This window comes from Sinocyclocheilus grahami, unplaced genomic scaffold (assembly GCF_001515645.1).
Source record: "Sinocyclocheilus grahami isolate Dianchi unplaced genomic scaffold, SAMN03320097.WGS_v1.1 scaffold200.1, whole genome shotgun sequence".
Classification (NCBI taxonomy): Eukaryota; Metazoa; Chordata; class Actinopteri; order Cypriniformes; family Cyprinidae; genus Sinocyclocheilus; species Sinocyclocheilus grahami.
In genome coordinates this window covers 959777-979480 of record NW_015505379.1, presented here as the reverse complement: position 1 = coordinate 979480, position 19704 = coordinate 959777, and the positions used below count along the sequence as shown (strand labels likewise).

Sequence of the window (19704 nt, the reverse complement as noted above, 5' to 3'; positions counted from 1 at the left end):
TATATACTGTATAACACAAGAAATAATATTTATATGCATAACTACTGTATAAGTGTTATATAGAATCACCCTTCTTGGTTGTTGTATTTTAGTGTAAAACACACATTTTTAGTTATGCAAACTCTTTCCTTCCACTGCAGCTCTCAAATCTCAATACGCAAAATCAAACTGTCACTTTGACATTACCTACAACATGTGCCAGAATCAATGGCATTATGAGTTCAGTGACGTCAAATGTGGTGTGATGCATTAAGGTGCCATTTCTAAATTTATTGAAAAAGACTTAATGAGAATTAAATTTTAAGTGCTGTTATTGTGTGTTTTCCCCCCTTTTGCAGTTTGACAGGCTTTGTCACAAACAGCCATTGGGGGAAAAAATCTAAAAAAAATTATTTAGAAATTCTAATTTTGTTTTCCACTTAAATAAAGCATGTTGCAGATTTGGAACAACATGAGGGTAAGTAAATAATCTTCAGAATTTTAACTTTTGGATGAATAATTTTTAAGGCTATCAGATGGAGTACTCTGAGTTGCCACTGGAGACCCATCACTTCAATATAAAATGAATGATTATCTAGAATTTAACAGACTGTCCAAATTTTGTCAATTTATACAATGTATTAATTACAATATTTGTTGGTCGAAAACAATGGTTTGATACTTTTCTATGTTGTCTTGCTGTTGGGTCATTGTGTTCAACCTTTTTGCCTTTTTGTAATCAAGACTTTGTATAGGAACGCGCCTGTACAGAAAATGATCTACCCAAAGAAATCTTAACTTGAATAAAAAGTGACCTTTTTTCAATAAAAAGTTAACATTTTCTCGAAAAGTAACCTTTACACATTTGTTTAAACGTTAATTATAAGAATTAATAATAATAATTAAATAAACTTTTCACCTTTTCTGCTCTCTTATTATCCTCCTGTCCTAGTTTTTTACTATTTTGAACGATGACTGAAACCTTGTATAACGGGCACTTCTCGTGTTTATTGCCATCTTATGATACATCGCTTGTTGTATTCCTCAACTGTAAGTCGCTTTGGATAATGAATAAATGTAAATTATTACCACCTATACAAATTATTTTAAATAATTTTTTTTCGATTAGGCCTATTTAAATTACATTTTAATTCATATATTATGACATAATAGCGAAAATGTAATCGCTTTGTACATGCAAGCTCATAGCCTATATATATATATATATATATGGAATATTATCTTATACATAATTTAATATAATGTCTCATAAAAATATCTTGGTTCAGCTTATATCCATTTCATTTCACTGTGATTCACAAAGGAACCTTCCGCTGTATTGTAGCAACTCCCCCGGAGTGTCTGTAAGAGCTGATCTGAGATCAGCAGCGTTACCTGACTCTTCTCGTGCCACTAAACGATGTGTACTTCCGGTAGGCAGCAAGCTGTACAGTGGATCAAAGCGCTTCGTTTATCAGTAGTTTTCGTATTTGGAGAGCTATTTCAGACGTGTTTTGTAGCAGAAGTGTTCGTGTCGCGTCCCCGTACACAGGACCTGCGGTGGGAAGAGCCAACTGATCTATAATAGTCATTATATATAGATCAGTGGAAGAGCCACTAACTGGAAGAGTCAGTCAAGGGCGAAATAAAACCGGTTCTGCTGCATTGTTGGGCACTCCGTTCAGAACCCATTACCTCTAGCTGGACATTGTTGTCTCGTTGTTTACTGGCATTTAATGACTTTTTAATTTGTCCGCGATCCATAGGCAAGCGTGACACTTCCGCTTCACAGGAGATAAACAACGTTCGGCAAGAAAGACAAGAATCTCGGCCTAATCATCATCATGTTGTTGCGTAAAGTTACTCAAAGTCCTGCGATCTGCAGCACTGTCTTCCGTCTACAACCAGCTATTACAGGGTGAGACCGGTGTTTTCATTCAGGTCGAGTTTATTATTATGTAAAACAAAAACTATTTTAGTTAAAGGAAGGTGGAAAAAATAATTTGAAAGTGTCTCCCGAATGAACATATATATATATACTGTATATATACTGTATGTACACACACACACACATATATATATATATATATATAGTGTATAATGTTGTCTATTATAGTTCAGTGGGCAATGGTCAAGTTGACTGCAGGATGACTCCATTGACCAATCTGAACGAAGCATTAAAAATTAACACACAATAATACTATAACTACAACTGAAACTAAAACCAATTAGAATATCTAACTATGTTTTGATGGATATATAGAAACATGCAGATGAGGTTAAGACAATATATGACTGTTATATAATATGATTATTTCCAACTTTCTCTCCTTTGTCAGAGCGCAGCGCCAAACTGGAGCTCTTGTGGCAGTGCAAAATGCTCGTTTTTACGCGAGCCAGGCCGCAGAGGTGAGACTTATCATTGCATATCAATATAATGTATTCATGATCACATTTTCAAACATAGGTTATGTCACTATGTACACCAAGTACTCTGTGACCAGAACTGACACAACACATCATGCTGTAGCCAATCCGGTCATGTCTTGTGGGGAAAAAATAGAGGTGCTTGTCCTCAGACACCCATTAGTATAAATCTGGAGTAAAGTTCACTTCCAGGTCACATGACCAGACACCCATTAGTATAAATCTGGAGTAAAGTTCACTTCCAGGTCACATGACCAGACACCCATTAGTATAAATCTGGAGTAAAGTTCACTTCCAGGTCACATGACCAGACACCCATTAGTATAAATCTGGAGTAAAGTTCACTTCCAGGTCACATGACCCACAGGAACTTGGCACTAGGCGTTTTGCCATGTGGTCTTACGCGTTACGTAAATATTGTGGTTGACCTACACAAAATCAGATGCTACATGTCAGAATAAATATTCAGAGATGGTAAGGAAAATATAAAAATATTATTATGGTTGATTCACTATCACACTGTGTTGTGTATGAGATTATTTGTTTGTGTGTGAGAGAAGGTTTATAAGGGAAAGTAATATGTTCCTTGTCATTGCTCTTTGCTCTTCTTGGTAGTCTTTTTTTGTCACAATGTCAAGCCATGGAAAACTTTGTCACATTGTACTTGAACCCACCAAACCAAAAAGGGCTTTCAGTAGAAGAGCTTAGAAAGCCCTATAGCAAATGTGAAAACATTCATCTAGTAAATTGTTGTAGAATTACTTTCATTTATGTCACATCACTCACATAAAAAAAAAAAAAAAAAGGAAGTCGTGGCCTAATGGTTAGAGAGTCGGACTCGTAACCCAAAGGTTGCAGGTTCGAGTCTCATACCGGAAGGGATTGTAGGTGGGGGGAGTGAATGTACAGCGCTCTCTCCCACCTTCAATACCACGACTGAGGTGCCCTTGAGCAAGGCACCGAACCCCCAACTGCTCCCCGGGCGCCGCTGCCCACTGCTCCGGGTGTGTGTTCACGGTGTGTGTGTGTTCACTGCTGTGTGTGTGCACTTTGGATGGGATAAATGCAGAGCACTAATTCCGAGTATGGGTCACCATACTTGGCCTCATGTCACGTCACTCACTCACTCACATTTAAACCAACAAAATAAGTCATAAGCAATATTAGCCAAGTACTGAAAAAATGAGAATGCTGTAGATTTCTGTGTTGTTTTGTTACATGCATAAAAACAAACCAGTAACTTGCAGTTGTTATTTTTCCAAGGCTGTTCTGGACAAGAATGTAGTCGGCAGCGACGCCGCAATGACAGCTGAGAAGGTTGATAAGATGGCTATTGTGGTACGTGAGTGTATGTGCTGGATTCAGTCACATTGTGTATTGATTTGAGAGGCAAATCTTATGATAACTGCAAATGTTGCTTTTTAATCTCGTGAGACATTTTCAGATGAGTTATAAAACAAATATGATGCCACACACTTTTGTGATCTTTCTATAATATAGAGACAGTGTTGTTATTACTGTAAGAGGCTCATAACTGTTTCCCCTCAGGAGTCAAAGTCCTTTGCTGTGAACATGTTCAAAGGGCAAATCAGCACTTCTCAGGTGTTCCCCTTCCCCTCAGGTGACTCCAAAGTCTTTTCCCCTGTGCCAAAGTGTGTTTTAGATTGCATTGTTACATTGGCCTAGTGTTATTGTGTTGTCACCAGATGTTAATTTTTAAAATGTTTGCTAAAACCGGAAAATGTTGATTTTAGACTGATTTTTGCTTTTAATGTTATAGTATTAGTTTTTTTTTGTATTTTTAATGCATTATATTCACACTTCAGTGTTGCTGAGTGTAAGTTTACTGTATTTTTTTCCTTGAATATTTTTTCATTCGTTCATAAAGTGCTCAATGAAGAGCAGTCACAGTTCCTCAAGGAGTTAGTTGGGCCATGCAGTAAGTTTTTTGAGGTAAGATTATTTCACCTACCTTTCTATTTTAGAATTATGAATTCATTTTTTATAGACTGGTTTCCTTAAATATTTAAAAACACTCATTGTACATAGCATTGAAAACTCAAACAATGGACAAATGTGAGAAAATTAAGCTCAAAATTAAATCTTGAGAAAGTGTCCCATCATTGGACAAAAAAATATTTATACTTTCCACCTTTATTCTAAAGGTATTTAAAGTTTTATTACCTCCAAAACGTTCTTTTAATATAATATACTCAAATATAGCTCACATGACACTGAGATTTTAGCAGAAATATGTAAGCAGTCAAACTGTTTTTTTTTGTTCTCTCTCTCATTTTCTTTGCAATGTTCCTATGTGTGTTTCCAGGAAGTGAATGACCCCATGAAGAATGATGCTCTGGAGAAGGTGGAGGAACACACAATGGAAGGCCTGAAGGAGATGGGAGCTTTTGGTCTTCAGGTGCCTGCAGAACTTGGTGGCGTGGGCCTCACCAACACACAGGTAAGATCACAAGATCCATTCTCATTTTGCTTCCATTTGAGTAGGAGGTAGAGACATAAACATAGAGAAACCTAGAGATCCACATGAAATTTATGCATATACCGCTCCGTTAACAGTACGCCAGGCTGGTGGAGATTGTTGGGATGCATGATCTGGGTGTGGGCATCACTCTTGGTGCCCATCAGTCCATTGGCTTCAAAGGCATCCTGCTTTTTGGAAACCCTCAGCAGAAAGAGAAGTACCTTCCAAAGCTGGCCACTGGTGAGTGAGCTACAATATGTTTGATCATGTGAAGAGCACACACAACAACTGCGCCAATGTTTAACTGTGACTTAAACTTAACATAGAATTTAGAAATAGCCATAATATTTGGGCATATTTTGAATAAATTCTTGTACTGTCAGTGTTTCATCCTGTATTATAAAAAATACATTTACTTATTTTCTGTCTGACACACAAAGTCAGCCATAAATATTCCAAATGGGGCTGTCATGACTGAAAAATTGGTTGATGATTAATTAGAAAACACATAATTGCAAACTATGATTTAAGTCATGTATTCATGTTGAATAAACGTCATAAAATGCACTTTAAAGAATTTTAAATAAATATTGCACAATAGTATAACAAATAATATTTTATGTTCATGTAAAGTTTTTTTATTTATTTATTTTTACAAATGGTTAAAATGTGTGTTTTTGGTCTACTATCTTTAATCTTATTTCACTGTCAATTCACACCAGTATAAAAACTAGACTAAACTTCACTGCACAGTAATTGCACTTTTCACAAATATTAAACTAATGTTACCAAACTTTCAAGATTAGCAGACCAAATCTAAAAATTGTAAGAATCTGAAATTGAAAACCCATAACGGGCAGTCTTCTTAAGATTCGATTCAGTTTGATTCAAATTTATTTCCAGACTCAAGGTCCATAAGCAATACACATTAAAAAAATTATATTTTTATACCAATGTTTTCTCGTAAGTGACTGATATCGCACCACAGTAAGCCTAGGATTTAACAGCAACATTATAATAGCATTCTGTGAATCATCCAACCGACAAATGAATTTATACATCAAATTTCTCATTAAAGCCGGAAAGGATTGTACTGTTACCTTTCAGAATAGATCACTTGCACTGCTCCACCTTGTTTTTTTTTCAGCAGGATCCTCAGATAGTCAATGTAAGCAACCTGTAGCTTGCGTAGGCTTTCTTTAAACTTAACTCGCAAAGGAGCAGTATAAAAAGATGTACAATATGCTCTAAAAAAAAAATTACAACGCTGCCTGTACATGTCCTCATTATCACTCATCACTTATTTCATCATTAATAATGTGACCCAAATATTTTGTTTTAGTGCACACATTTAATATTTGCCCTGACAGATAAAAATCTGGGAAATTAAGATCTTTATCTTCTTTTGCTCTGCATATCATGGCAACACTTTTTTTTGTATTATATTGTACATCATATCTAATCCCATAATCAGAACATATATTTAGCAGCTGGTGAAAACCAACACTACTCGGGGGAAAAAAAACTAAATCATCAGCGTACATAAAATGATTATAGTATTACCAAGCATACATCCAGCATACAAAGTCGCTTAATTCTTCAGATAATTCATTAATATAAATATTTAAAAAGTTTATATGAATTCTTGAGAGTATTTAAATTTTTTGGGTGAACTATGGTTTATGGTTGTTGAATAATAACTCTGTCCTGTGTGTTTTTGGTAGGAGAGCACATTGCTGCCTTCTGTCTTACTGAACCAGCGAGTGGTTCTGATGCAGCCTCCATTAAAACCAATGCAGTTTGTTCCCCCTGCGGCCAGTACTACACCCTGAATGGAAGCAAGATCTGGATCAGGTGTGTGTGATGGGATTTTACTCTTAACAAATATGCACAAACACCCACACACATTGTGTGGTGGCAAAGATGTTCTGGCCACAAGGGGGCATCGTCGGGTAACTCTAGTAACAACCTGAGAAATTTTCACAGTGCATTTTAGCAACTCATAAATGTATATGAGTAACTAAATATACTAAGTTTAGTAGTGTGAAGAACTGTTATACTTAGTGGAGCTTAGCAGGCATCATGGTTTTTATTGTTCATACTGGAGGCAAAGGGGATTTTCTAAACCCCTAACTTTCAGTATTAAACTTTGCCACGCTTGCCCGATACAATCAAATTGTGCAGCTTGATGAGGTGAGGTGTTCTGCTACTTTTCAAATTAATATGAAATATAATTTTGATGGATGTAAACTGGGCAAAAAAATCCCATAGATTTATAATGGTGGAGGAGACCAGAATTTTATAGAGACTTGGGATTTAACCATCAAGAAACTTCCAGAACTCTTTAGAAAACCACTATAAACAATTGAGAACAATTGCATGACCACAAATGTAGAACAAGGAAGCATCACTCACATTTTCTTTAGACAATGTAAAAATCTAGTTAATTGTTACATTGCATGGGTTTGCAATGAGGTCAAATATTACTTGATCTCAAAGTAAAAAAAAAAAGCAAAAAGAAATGGAAAATGTGTTAACGTGGTTTGCGAAAACAAAAATACAGTATTACGTTAACTTGCTCCAAAGCTCAAGTCAAGAAGTTGAAGTTCAGTTAAATGTTTCATTGGCCCTCTCACAAGTAAAATTAAAATGTGCAAGTATGTGAATAATAAATCATCATTATTTATGTAAGCATAATAATAAAGTATACAAATACATTAAAATAGTACTGTATACATGTTATTATAGTCCAGGCTTAAGCCCTGTTCACACCAAGAACGATAACTATAATGATAATTATATTAGCGTCCACACCAACACACAATATGGTTCTGTTTATTATAACCACGCATTGCCGTTTTGTCATTCACTGCTTTAATAAGCTCAAGCTGTTTAAAATTGTGTGTATTCTGTCATTCATCAGCTGGAAAAATCCTGAAAGTGATTCCAATGAAACTGTTCCTCTGTGTAGTTATCGTTATTGCTGTAATGTGGACCTTCCTATTGTCATAGAATTAAAAATATAATTAAAACTTTTAGTTATTGTTATAGTTTTCATCCTTGCTGTGAACGGGCCTTTAGAATGAACATGTTCTAACAATATGTAACAGGTCGTCCCTTCTCTATATTTCCATCCACAAATGGGTCCTTGGCCTGAAAAGGTTGAATACCCCAGCATATTGCATTATTGATAATAAGCAGGTTCTTTGCCTCCTCTGTCTTAGTAATGGAGGCATTGCTGAGATCTTCACTGTGTTTGCAAAGACTCCTCTGAAGGATGAGAAGACTGGAGAGATGAAGGATAAAATTACAGCGTTCATTGTGGAGAGGAGCTTCGGCGGAGTCACACAGTAAGTGCTTGTTTTGCTTCAAAGCAGTTCTCTGATCAAGAATCTGTTGAGTTGAAAATTTCATGGACCATTTCCCCTCTCTGTCATCATCTTTCTTGTCTCTTTATCTGTTGTTCTTTCTAAATTCACTTCAAATGTATCATCTCTTTTTCTTTATCTCTCAGTGGCCCACCTGAGAAAAAGATGGGCATCAAAGCATCCAACACGGCAGAAGTGTATTTTGAGAACGTGCGTGTCCCTGCGGAGTGTGTGCTGGGAGAGGTTGGAGGTGGATTCAAAGTGGCCATGAACATCCTCAACAATGGCCGCTTCGGCATGGCCGCCGCTCTCTCTGGCACCATGAAGGGTGTCATCTCCAAAGCGGTGCGTATGTGTGCATAAGTGAATGTTATCTGATGTTTGTTCTGTTTGTTTGCCTCTTTCAGCATGTAATGCTGAACAAAGTTTTTCTCGCTTTCTTTTTCGTTTCCTCTTCTCGTACTTAGTTTGTCTGGCATGCTGTTTTGTTAGCGCCAATGTAAGGCCACATCCTCCCACCCGCCGACACTCCTATCATCCTCACTTCCTCTGCTTAATATGCAGGGAAATTCCTCCACATGCATTGCACTGTCCCCGTGCTGCGTGGCATCTGAGCTTGTATTGGCACATGCCTCACCACAATTTTCCCGCGTATTTTTCTCTCGTTGCTCATCACAGTTGGCTAATTTGTGAAAGTTCTTGCGCAACTGATAAAATACAGCTTAAAGGCACCGTAAGTCGGTATAAAAGTGTCTGCCAAATACAGAAAAACTAATTCAGTTTCTGCTAAAACCAATGCAATTCTGAAATATTTTTTATTATGCACATTTTTGGTTGCTAAAAATAAATCAAAATGTTCAAGAATAGGATGCTGGTGCACTTATAGCAATATGCTTTCATGAAATGTGCAGTTGCTGAGTGATTGTGGGCTACAACAGGAGGCGATTTCTCAACAGGCATCTGTGTTTGTGTATCCGTCTCAGACCAGGAACTCTTGAAAGCGGAAACTAAGTGTAGACCTTATTCACTGCAGTACACTCGCCCTGTGGGTCTTCAGTTACTAGTTTGTTTTAAGGTTAGATTCAACATAGCAAGTGTCAAGTCATAAAAAGGAAGCATTTGGGAATGCATATGCTGTAAAACCGTACCCTCGTGTTATTTGATGAATACTGTATGACCTTTTACATATTTGCGTACTTGGTTTTTAAAATTGCCAAGCGAAAATTCCAGTCAGGTTTTTGTCCCATCGGTGCATTTAGATGTATTTTATTCCTGCAATAATTCCAGCTAATTTTTGGATGAAATTGAATATATGAGCTTGCATCCTTTTTTTCAAGCTATTATTTCCAAAATAACCTAATTTTTTTCTTCCTGAGAACTCTTGAGTTCACCAGTTAGTTAAGTAGTCTCTATATTTCCTTTTTTTTTTCTCTCAAACAGGTTGACCATGCTGCTAACCGGACTCAGTTTGGCAACAAAATCCACAACTATGGTGCCATTCAGGAAAAGATGGCCAGAATGGCAATGCTTCAGTATGTGACAGAGGTGAGTTTATTCAGTGCTTTGTCACATGTTGACTTTCTACTCGGGGAACAAGGTAATTTCAGACTCACACACTGCCTACTAACTATATTAGTTGTTCCTAACCTATTATTCATAGGTTCACATATGAAAATCTTACACACACACACACGGGGGGGTGTAAGAAACAGATCCTTCATTAAAATGTTTTCGGGGGGTACGGACCCCAGGTTGGGAACCACTGATCTATATGACATATTTTATAGAGTCAAGTAAATGCAGCTTTTGTTTGATCCCATACATTAAGCAGATTTACACAGTCCAAAGGCGAAGGATCTCTAATGGTCAGTGTGCTCTTTATGGACTTTGCAGATATCAGCGCTTTAGTTGTGTACACTTGCAGAGCTCAGTCTATGAATGTCTTACTTCCACATGAATTGGAGGAAGTGGAAGCTTCCTCATCATTTCAGAGTGATTTGAATGGGTCACGTGTGATGAAAGTCTAAAAATACATAGCCTATTTATCATCTGTTGTGTTTTCTGTGTCTGTTTTCCATTACATTAAGCAGTTTGTTTTGTCTGTTTATTGCTGCTTCTTTTTTTCCCTCCTTTCATCTTTTCTCCATGGATTTAGTCAATGGCTTACATGGTTAGTGGGAATATGGACAGCGGAGCCACAGAGTTCCAGATTGAGGCGGCCATTAGTAAAATCTTTGCTTCTGTAAGTTTTTAACATATTGTTCAACCCAATTGTCCTAGTATTTAAACCCACATTTATATTTTGGAAATTTTTAGGATCAAATGTTTAAAGAATATATTGGAAATTTACCATTGCTGGATTTTCCTCTAGGAAGCAGCTTGGTTGGTGACCGATGAATGCATTCAGATTATGGGTGGAATGGGATTCATGAAGGTCAGTGTGTGTGTGTGTGTGTGTTGATCGTATTGTGATCATTAAAATGTAAAATGTACATTATGTACGTGAATGTTTAAGTCAAGTCAAATTTATTTGCAGAAAGTCATACTTTTATGTCCATAATCCCTTAAGGAAACAGTTCTCCCAAAAACAACAATTTGCTGAAAATTAATCACCCTCAGGCTGTCCAAGATGTAGATGAGTTTGTTTCTTCATCGGAACAGATTTGGAGAAATTTAGCATTACATCACTTGCTCACCGATAGATCCTCTGCAGTGAATGGGTGCCGTCAGAATCAGATTTCAAACAGCTAATAAAAACATCACAATAATCCACAAGTAATCCACACAACTCCAGTCCATCAATTAAGAAGTTTTTAACTTTAAACTCTTGTTTTCGGCTAAGTCCACTATCCATAATATTGCTTTCTCTAGTGAAAAAGTTGTCTCATCTGAATCAGGCAAGAAATATGCTCAGATCAAGCACCGTTTACAAGCAAAAACAGTTCTAAACAAAATTGTTGGTGGATTTTGTTGTGAAAGGACAAGGTTATGGATTATGGATTCCTATTTTGGCCAGAAGTGATGGTTTAAAGATAAACATTTTAATGAAGGATCTGTTTCTTACACACACACACACACACCGCTTTTCACTTCACAAGACATTAATTGATGGACTGGAGTGGTTTACTTGTGGATTATTGTGATATCTCAGCTGTTTGGACTTTAATTCTGACACTGCAGAGGATCCATTGGTGAGCAAGTGATGTAATGCAAAATTTCTCCAAATCTGTTCCAACAAACAAACAAACTCATCTACATCCTGAAAGTTTTTCCTACATCCTGAACTTTCAGCAAACTTTCATATTTGGGTGATCTATTCTTTTAATGCTATAAAATAGCAATTTTTAGGGCTGGTATGCATGATTCTCTGGTTTTAGATCTAGGTATACTGTATTTACTATTTTGTGTATTAGATATATAAAAACACATAAGAGAGATAAAGTTTTGTTGGTTTTGTTCAAAGATGTTTGTCAGCTTTATCAGAAACCAGACTCTGTCAGGGTGGAAGTCTAATTTTGCTGCAATAACGATGCAACATAATAGTGTCTGCATTGTGACTCAAAATGTGAACACTGAAAAACACCTACTGTGTGGGCAATTACCCCTCTCAAGGCCTAAAATTTCTGTCCCGGGTGGTGGAAAAACTGGAGGTGTCTTGCAAAGGAAGACCTCTGCAACAATATGATTGGTTAGCGAGGGGGGGGACACAGCAGTGCTAACCTTTCACGCCGCAACACCAAACCATACACAGATAAAATTGGTCTTTGCTGAATGTAGGTCACGTCTGCAAATTGACTTTGTGGCTGTGTTGTGTTTTTGTTTTCTCTTGTTAGTTGGGATGCAAAATGTGCAGATGCAGCCTCTAGCCACTGATCAAAATGGGCAGTTTTTGCTAATTTCCAGAGAACAGTTTAATCAGTTCATCTTAATCTGTCTCTTTTGTGGGCTACTGATCAGTTAGATTAGAACCACAAGTCTCTCAGCTCCACTTGTTTTAATACATATATAAATACATATTTTATATATATATATATATATATATATACACACACACACACGTTTTTATACTTTATATATAAAAGATAGATAGATATGCACACACATACACACAGTTTTTTATTTTAATACATTTTAAAATTTAATTTATTCCTGCTTCCTGCTAATTATTATTATCAATGACTGTTGGTGCTCAATTATTAATAATGGTTCTTATTAAAGCTGCTTAAAGCAGCACTATGTAACTTTTGGCGCTCTAGCGGTTAATAAACAGAACTTCACACATCCCGCGGAAGAACATTCCAACCAGAGCTACTTCTCTTATGCCGAGTTCACACTGCACGATTTTAGCCCGATTTTTCACTCGCCGACTGTTTCACTTTTCACTGTTTTGCGAAATCGCAGACAAATGCCCAAAATCGGAGGCAAATCGGTGCTCGTTCACGCGATTCACAATCACGCTGTGTGCAATGATTTCTGACTGAAAACTACATCGGCGATGACCTACAGCCAATGAGAGACCAAGATACAGGGCAGAGGGAAGTTCAGGGAGGAGTTATAGGCTATGAAACGTAGTTTGCGGACCAGTATTGCCAAATCCACGATTGCCGCCGGTTGTTTTTTATGTCAGCAGGTTGAAGCGACCCCAATAACTGATATTTAGGCTCTGGAATGTGAATTGTACCAGGAGAACCCCGCCAAAAAATGTGTATTTTACCCCCCAATGCGATTTTTACTGGGGGACCCCCTCGAAAGCAATTGGGCTATTTTCAGGCTAGTTTTGAGTAGTTATTGGGTGGGTTTTGTAGCAAAAACCTGGCAACCCTGCACCAGACAGAGCTGTCGGCGATTCTTCCTATTGTAAAGTCATGCGGTGTGTAACCTCCTGTCGTCGTTCCATCGTGCAGTGTGAACACAGCAACAACTGAATGCTACCCCAGATAGTCATTCAGTGTGAAACCAACAGTGATGCGATGTCTTTGAAAATCGTGCAGTGTGAACTCGGCATAAGTTAATGTCTATGGCGATTCATGCAGGTATGTATCTGACATACGAGCTCGCAGGCGATTTTTTTTCTCTCGGGAGAAAATCGCAGATGCTGGCATGGTCGCGGCTCGTACCGTGTGAGAAGAATTACGGGCCGATCCGAGACGTTACGAGCACCTCCCGTCCTCCCGATAAGTTTCAAACATGTAAAAAAAATATATATACATTTTGCACATTTTGAACACAGAAAAAGTTACATAGTGCTGCTTTAATACATTATTTTGGAAACCATGATACATTTTTTTGAATTATTTGATAAATAGAAAGTTCAAAGAACAGCATTTATTTGAAATATAAATCTTATGTAACGTTATAAATGTCTTTACTGTCACTTTTAAACAGTTTAATGTGTCCTTGCTGTATAAAGGTGTTATAAAAGTGTTATTTTTCTTACTTAACCAAACTTACGAATGGTAGTCTATCATGGTTCCCATAAAATGTTAAGCAGCAAAACATTTTTCAACATTGATAAAAAAAAAAATAAAAAAAAATTGAGAACTTAATTTAGCAAATTAGGATGATTTCTAAAGAATCACATGACACTGAAGAGAGGAGTAATGGCTGTTGTGAAACTTGTTGCTGTTGTGAAATTATTACTGTTTTTACTGTATTATTCATAAAATAAATTAGACTTAATCTTAATTCCAAAATTTTACTGTACTGTATTTCTCACACACATGCCATAACTTTTTTTTTCCATAATCAGGATTTTTGAAAACTATTTCTATCATGTTCTCATGTATTGTGTAATTTCCTATTTAAACTGAATTAAAAGAATGGATTCATTATTTTTGTGGGAATTTGACACCGTCTCACACTCACATTACATGTTATTGATGCAGGACGCTGGTGTGGAAAGGGTATTGAGGGACCTGCGAATCTTCAGAATCTTTGAGGGTACCAATGACATCCTGCGACTGTTCGTAGCACTCAACGGCTTCCAGGTAAAAGGGGAAAGAAAACACTGCCGAGAACATAACTGCCTGCCTTACAGTTTCCTGTACTGCAAAACCACCTAAAGCTCACAGCATGTGTGGTTGTTGACATCTGGCACTACTAAAAACTGCCATTGCACATACTTTTAATGCAAACAGTATGGAAATTACGTTTCAAATGTGTGTTCTGTTCGGTAGAATGCAGGCAATCAGCTAAAGAGCTTGCAGAAAGCTCTAAAGAACCCTTTTGGTAATGCTGGGATGTTGGCGAGTGAAATCACAAAGCGAGCCAAGAGGTTAGACCTTCATATCTCTAAAAACACTCACAAGACGTTTTGTTTTGCATTGTCATGTACTTTGCATCAACTTGATAAGCCTGCGATATGTCTGTCTTTATCTCTCTGTCTCTCACAGGAAGGCAGGCTTGGGGACAGGACTGACGTTGCAGGGAACGGTCCATCCAGAGCTTAACCACAGTGGAGAATTGGTAAATTAAAGCAAAGCCATAGTGCTTGGACAACACTGAGATGATGTTCATCCAATGCTGGAATGATATTTACTCAGAAATAATCATTGGAAATAGCCAGGATACCAGCAAGAACACCAAAGCCTAAATAAGACATAGATCGCAGGGCTAAATAATTATTTTTTCCCTCTTAAAGACTGTTAAAGCCATCGAGCAGTTTGGAGCTGTTATTGAAGAGCTTCTCCTGAAACATGGAAAGAGAATCATTGGTGAGTGATGTGTTTGCATAGTGCTGCTAGATCTTGCTAGATTATATTATTTTTGTGTGTATGTGTTTTGCATGTTAATTCTTCCTGGTTTCAACTTTTTTTGCTTTCACTTTACATATTTTCCTTATTACAGCTAAATATTGTGACAAAAGCTTGTCAGGTGTCCATATGAGCATGTGGCTTGAACTTTTCTCATTGTGATTGAGTGATTCTGTTCATGTGGCTTTTTAGATGAACAATTTGTTCTGAAGCGAGTTGCAGACTGTGCCATTGATCTGTACGCCATGGTTGTGGTCTTGTCCAGGTAGGTTATATACATGTATTAATTTGCATAACTGCATACTCGGGGTAAGGTGTTTTTTAAAGAAAAAAACCCTAACTCAAAGTGTTCAACTTCGACACTGTTTGTACTAAGGATGTAAAGGTTACCTCAAATCATGCAGCTTAAAGGGTTAGTTCGCCCAAAAATGAAAATTGAATTGAATTACTCACCCTCAAGGCATCCTAGGTGTTATATGACTTAATTCTTTCAGACGAATCCAGTCGGTGTTATATAAAAAATTGTCTTTGATCTTCCAAGCTGTTTAATGGCAGTCAGCGCGTTTTGCAGTGCATCAGTCCAAAAGAAGTTAAATAAAGCACATCCATCCATAGTAAAAAGTGCCTCACACGGCTCCGGGGGGTGAACAAAGGCCTCCTGAAGTGAATCGATGCGTTTTTGTAAAACAAATAACCATATTTAAAACGTAATAATCAATTTCATCTAGATTGCGCTCACTGTTGTAAACCGAAGCAGTTCCGGGCGGATGATGTATGAGGTCGGCGTTGCGCATGCGCTGCTCAGAAGTGACGAACGCGGAAGCGCACGGGAGAGATCAAAACAAAACAACGGTCAAGAAGTACAAAACGAGGATTTGTAAAGAAGAATGTCGGAGGATTTCGATATAGGCCAAGAGGAGACTGGGTTTCCTTTGCTAAAGTGAGGAAACTTAGCTTCCTTTGCTCCTGCAAACAAACGTTGGTTTTCACGAGACTCAACGGCGCATGCGCAATGCAAATATTTTTCTTACAAAAATGCATCAATTCGCTATAGGAGGCCTTTGTTCACCCCCCGGAGCCGTGTGAGGCACTTTTTTATTATGGATGGATGTGCTTTATTGCACTTCTTTTGGACTGATGCACTGTAACACCTGCTGACTGCCATTAAACAGCTTGGACAATTTTTTATTTAACTCCGATTGGATTCACCTGAAAGAAGGAAGTCATATACGCCTAGGATGGCTTGAAGGTGAGTAAATAATGAACTGGTTTTCATTGTTGGGTGAACTATCCCTTTAAAAAAGGAAAGGTGTGCTATTACTAAAAAAATGCAATTGAGTTACAATGAATGAGAGATTCAAGCTTAACAGAATATCATAGACACTTTTGGATAGGCTCTGCCGATTTGGGACGGTAAGCTCAAGATTTCCTTCTGAAAACATACAAATCTGGTTGTTTATGTATTAATGAATGTAGTAATTGAAAATATAAACTGGATGCTCATGCATTACTGGAAATACAGTCGTTAATCGCCTAATTAAAGGAGAGTTCATTCAGCTCTACTTATGACACAATATTTGCGCTTGTTTGTGTGTGTTTACTCTTTTTTCCTTTCTCAGAGCTTCCAGGTCTGTCAGCCAAGGTCACCCTTCTGCACAGCATGAGAAGATGCTGTGTGAAACCTGGGTTACTGAGGTCAGTGTTCAGTGTCCCATGTTTTTTTTTGTAACTTCTCCTTTAACTTCTTCCCATCTTTAAGCATTAATCTATGATTTCTTTCCTTTAGGCCCATGAGAGAGTCATGCAGGACATCAAGTTCCTCAGGTCAGGGACATCCAAGCAGATCTTCAAGAACTTGCGTGCCATTTCTGCTGCTGTGGTAGAAAACGGAGGGGTGGTATCTCCTCATCCTCTGGGCTTTTAAAGCTCTGCTCCTCCTCCTATCACCCGACCATCTCTTCTCTAACCAGTCAGTCACACCTGCCCATATCTCTTAACCCAGACTGTTCAGTGCTGCAATCCATTATGAGTGGAGTCTGTCACATTGTGTACTTCGGCCACTGGAGTGCTTTAATATTTCAAAATAAAGTATGTAAATGAATGAATAGGGACTCGCAGATTTAGGTATACATTGAAGGATTTGATTTGTGTTTGTTTATGAATTTAGTTCTTTTTGTATATGTAATCAAGCCTAAATTAAAAAAAAAAGTTGATCAAAATTAACCAATGGTGAAACCTAGTCTGCTTTGAAGAGTGTTAAAAGCTCTGACTGAAGCACTTTAGAATTGTCAGCAAACCTCAGCCCAATATCCGGTCCAGCTGCTAGCATTTTGCAAATGTTTTCAATTTGTCATTGTTGGACAACATTTTTATTTGGCGGTTTTACACATCGAACCTCAACTTTAGCTGTTCCCATGGTTTTAATGTGGAGTGTCTTATCCAGAGTCAACCAGAAGTTTGTTCTCATAACTAAAATAGAAACTTTTTTGACTCTCATATCATGAACAATTCATTTGTCTCAGAAATGTGTGTGTTTTTTTAATGGGACTTGTGAACTAAATAACATTATGATCTTAACATAAATACAAAAGGTCTTTATTACAAATGGCCAATACCACATAAACTTCTGTAATTTAGAAATTACACAGATGTATGACGCCTGCGAGAGAAGATGGTACGTTTGTTCCCCCCGTTGAATTTTTTTGTAAAGCCGTTTTAAAAGATTTTTTCCCTTCTTTTATTTCCTGTTGCATTTCCCATAAGGCATGTGATTACTTATAAAGCAAACATACAAAAAAACGCCTGTTAACAATACAGCTGCACTGGCCTGACGTAATTGTAAATACTCACTCCTTGTTGCAGTGCTTAACGATATTTGAAATCTCACAGAATCATACGTTTTGTCCTTTCACCAGTGCATTAGCTTGTGGATGCAGTATTATATTGTAAATAGACAGTTTACAGGAAACTAAAAGAACATTAGTGATCTTATTTTATCAGTGTCTTGTCAACTCAGGATGCTGTGGTTACAAACAGTATATCAAATACTACAAACCTTGCAGTGTCACCAGTTTAACTACACAAAAATGACAATTTAATTGAACCTGTTTCACAGTCTTTTTTAGTTTGTTTACTTGGGTCATTAGCTTATATATATGACTGCGAAATACTGTTAAGTTTTGCCAAAACAAAGGATACAAGAGAAGGCATTGGTACAGCTATTAGAAAAATAAGAATTCAGATCCTTGCCACATAATTCTTACTTGTTCACATGACAATAAGTCACTGGTACTATTTACAGTTAATGTTAATTTACACAGTTGACTATTTCTTCAGCTCTCCATTTGGCAAAAGTAATTCCTGAACACTGTGTAGCTGCTGTATTTTACTCGGACTTAATGAATTAATGGCTTGAAGAATAAAAAATCTCACAGTTTTCTGAAAGTCACAAGTTTGTTTTCTCAGTAAAAAAATCTCAGTCTCTGTAAGCAAATATTCCTTTTGAAGAAATCAACACCAGGTCTTTCTCTTAATCCAAAGATGTCACACAGTCGTCTGTGAGATCTCTCTTGATAATAAAGTCTCTGAAGTCATTCTCCGCTCCCTGAAATAAACACAGTATGTTCGATTAATAAAAATTCCAGCATGGATTTCATATCATGTACAATTTGGTTGTCAATTTTTCAGTATGGTATTTTGTTTTACTGACTGCTGAAAGAAAACTGCCTGAGGTGGTTTACTGGTCTTGGCTGATTTAAGATCCACCAGCCTATACAAGCGGGTGCTCATCTAGTTTATTTGGGCAAAACCCCTCTAAAACCAGTCTGATCAGGCTGGGAGATCAGCAAACCAGCGTAGGGAAGACATTTTTTATTTTAGTCAGTAGTCTCTCAGGTTTGAAAACATGTCAGACGTGAGTCTGTGGTTGTAGGTGTGAAATGCGGCTTTTGCCTGATAAAACCACCAAATAATTTAAAGTAAGCACCAGTTCCCTTGAATAAATATCAACATCTTTCTGAATCTTTATCATAGGTCAAAACTTTAGGGTCAGTAAGAATTATTATACAGTTGTGGCCAAAGGTTTTGGCAGTGACATACATTTTGTGTTTTGCAAAGTTTGCTGCTTAAGCTGTTGTTCATTCACATTGTTTCTAGATTATTGTGTAGATCGATCAGATGCATTTTAAATAATTGCTAAAAGCTTCATTGGCCAAAAAAAGAACTTTTCACAAAAAAAATGTATTTCACTGTTTTTTTATCCTGACACAAAATTACCAGCTAACATTATTTGACTAATCATATTAGCAGCACATGTGAAAGTGTGAATGAGTACTAGTCAGGTAAAACCACTATCAAACTAATTAGATTGTAAGAGCAGATTGATTGCTATAAAAGGAGGGAAGAAGAGCTTCCAATCATTGTGTTCTTGTTAGCAATGGTTACCTTCAAAGAAACGCGTGCAGCCGTCATCACTTTGCATCAAAATGGCCTCACATGCAAGGAAATTGCTACAAAGAATATTGCACCTGAAAGAACCATTTTCCGGATCAAGAACTTCAAGGAGAGAGGTTCGACTTCAGTGAAGAAGTCTTCAGGACGTCCCAGAGTGTCCAGAAAGCGCCAGGACCGTCTCCTCCTGAGAAGTCAGCAAGGGAATCGTGTCACCAGCAGTGCAGAGCTTGCTCAGGAATGGCAG

At 37.4% G+C, this 19704-nt stretch overlaps 2 protein-coding genes across 3 annotated transcripts in view; one reads left to right on the top strand and one right to left on the bottom strand.

Annotated features, from left to right (window-relative positions):
- Window positions 1-1373: 1373 nt before the first annotated feature.
- On the top strand, window positions 1374-17467 carry LOC107595296 (very long-chain specific acyl-CoA dehydrogenase, mitochondrial-like). 2 transcript variants are annotated; one of them, XM_016285651.1, is made up of 21 exons: window positions 1374-1633; window positions 1746-1897; window positions 2319-2388; window positions 3670-3744; window positions 3955-4027; window positions 4295-4359; window positions 4733-4867; window positions 4984-5128; window positions 6613-6742; window positions 8113-8238; window positions 8403-8601; window positions 9697-9801; window positions 10412-10498; window positions 10628-10690; window positions 14142-14243; window positions 14433-14530; window positions 14649-14721; window positions 14897-14969; window positions 15201-15273; window positions 16628-16703; window positions 16795-17467. In XM_016285651.1, exons 2-21 carry the CDS (start codon window positions 1824-1826, stop codon window positions 16930-16932), a joined length of 1980 nt encoding a protein of 659 aa, XP_016141137.1. In that variant the 5' UTR covers window positions 1374-1633; window positions 1746-1823; the 3' UTR covers window positions 16933-17467. The 2 variants fall into 2 exon arrangements, with proteins under 2 accessions (XP_016141137.1, XP_016141138.1); XM_016285652.1 differs by lacking the exons at window positions 1374-1633; window positions 1746-1897; window positions 2319-2388 and adding an exon at window positions 2790-2880.
- Window positions 17468-17548: 81 nt separating this feature from the next.
- The window catches only part of LOC107595297 (olfactory receptor 50-like), a 5576-nt gene continuing 3420 nt past the window's right edge, over window positions 17549-19704 (bottom strand). Inside the window, exon 2 of the mRNA XM_016285653.1 lies at window positions 17549-18612. Within this exon, the coding sequence (XP_016141139.1) occupies window positions 18552-18612 (61 nt within the window). The 3' untranslated portion in view covers window positions 17549-18551. The remainder of the gene's footprint in view (window positions 18613-19704) is intronic.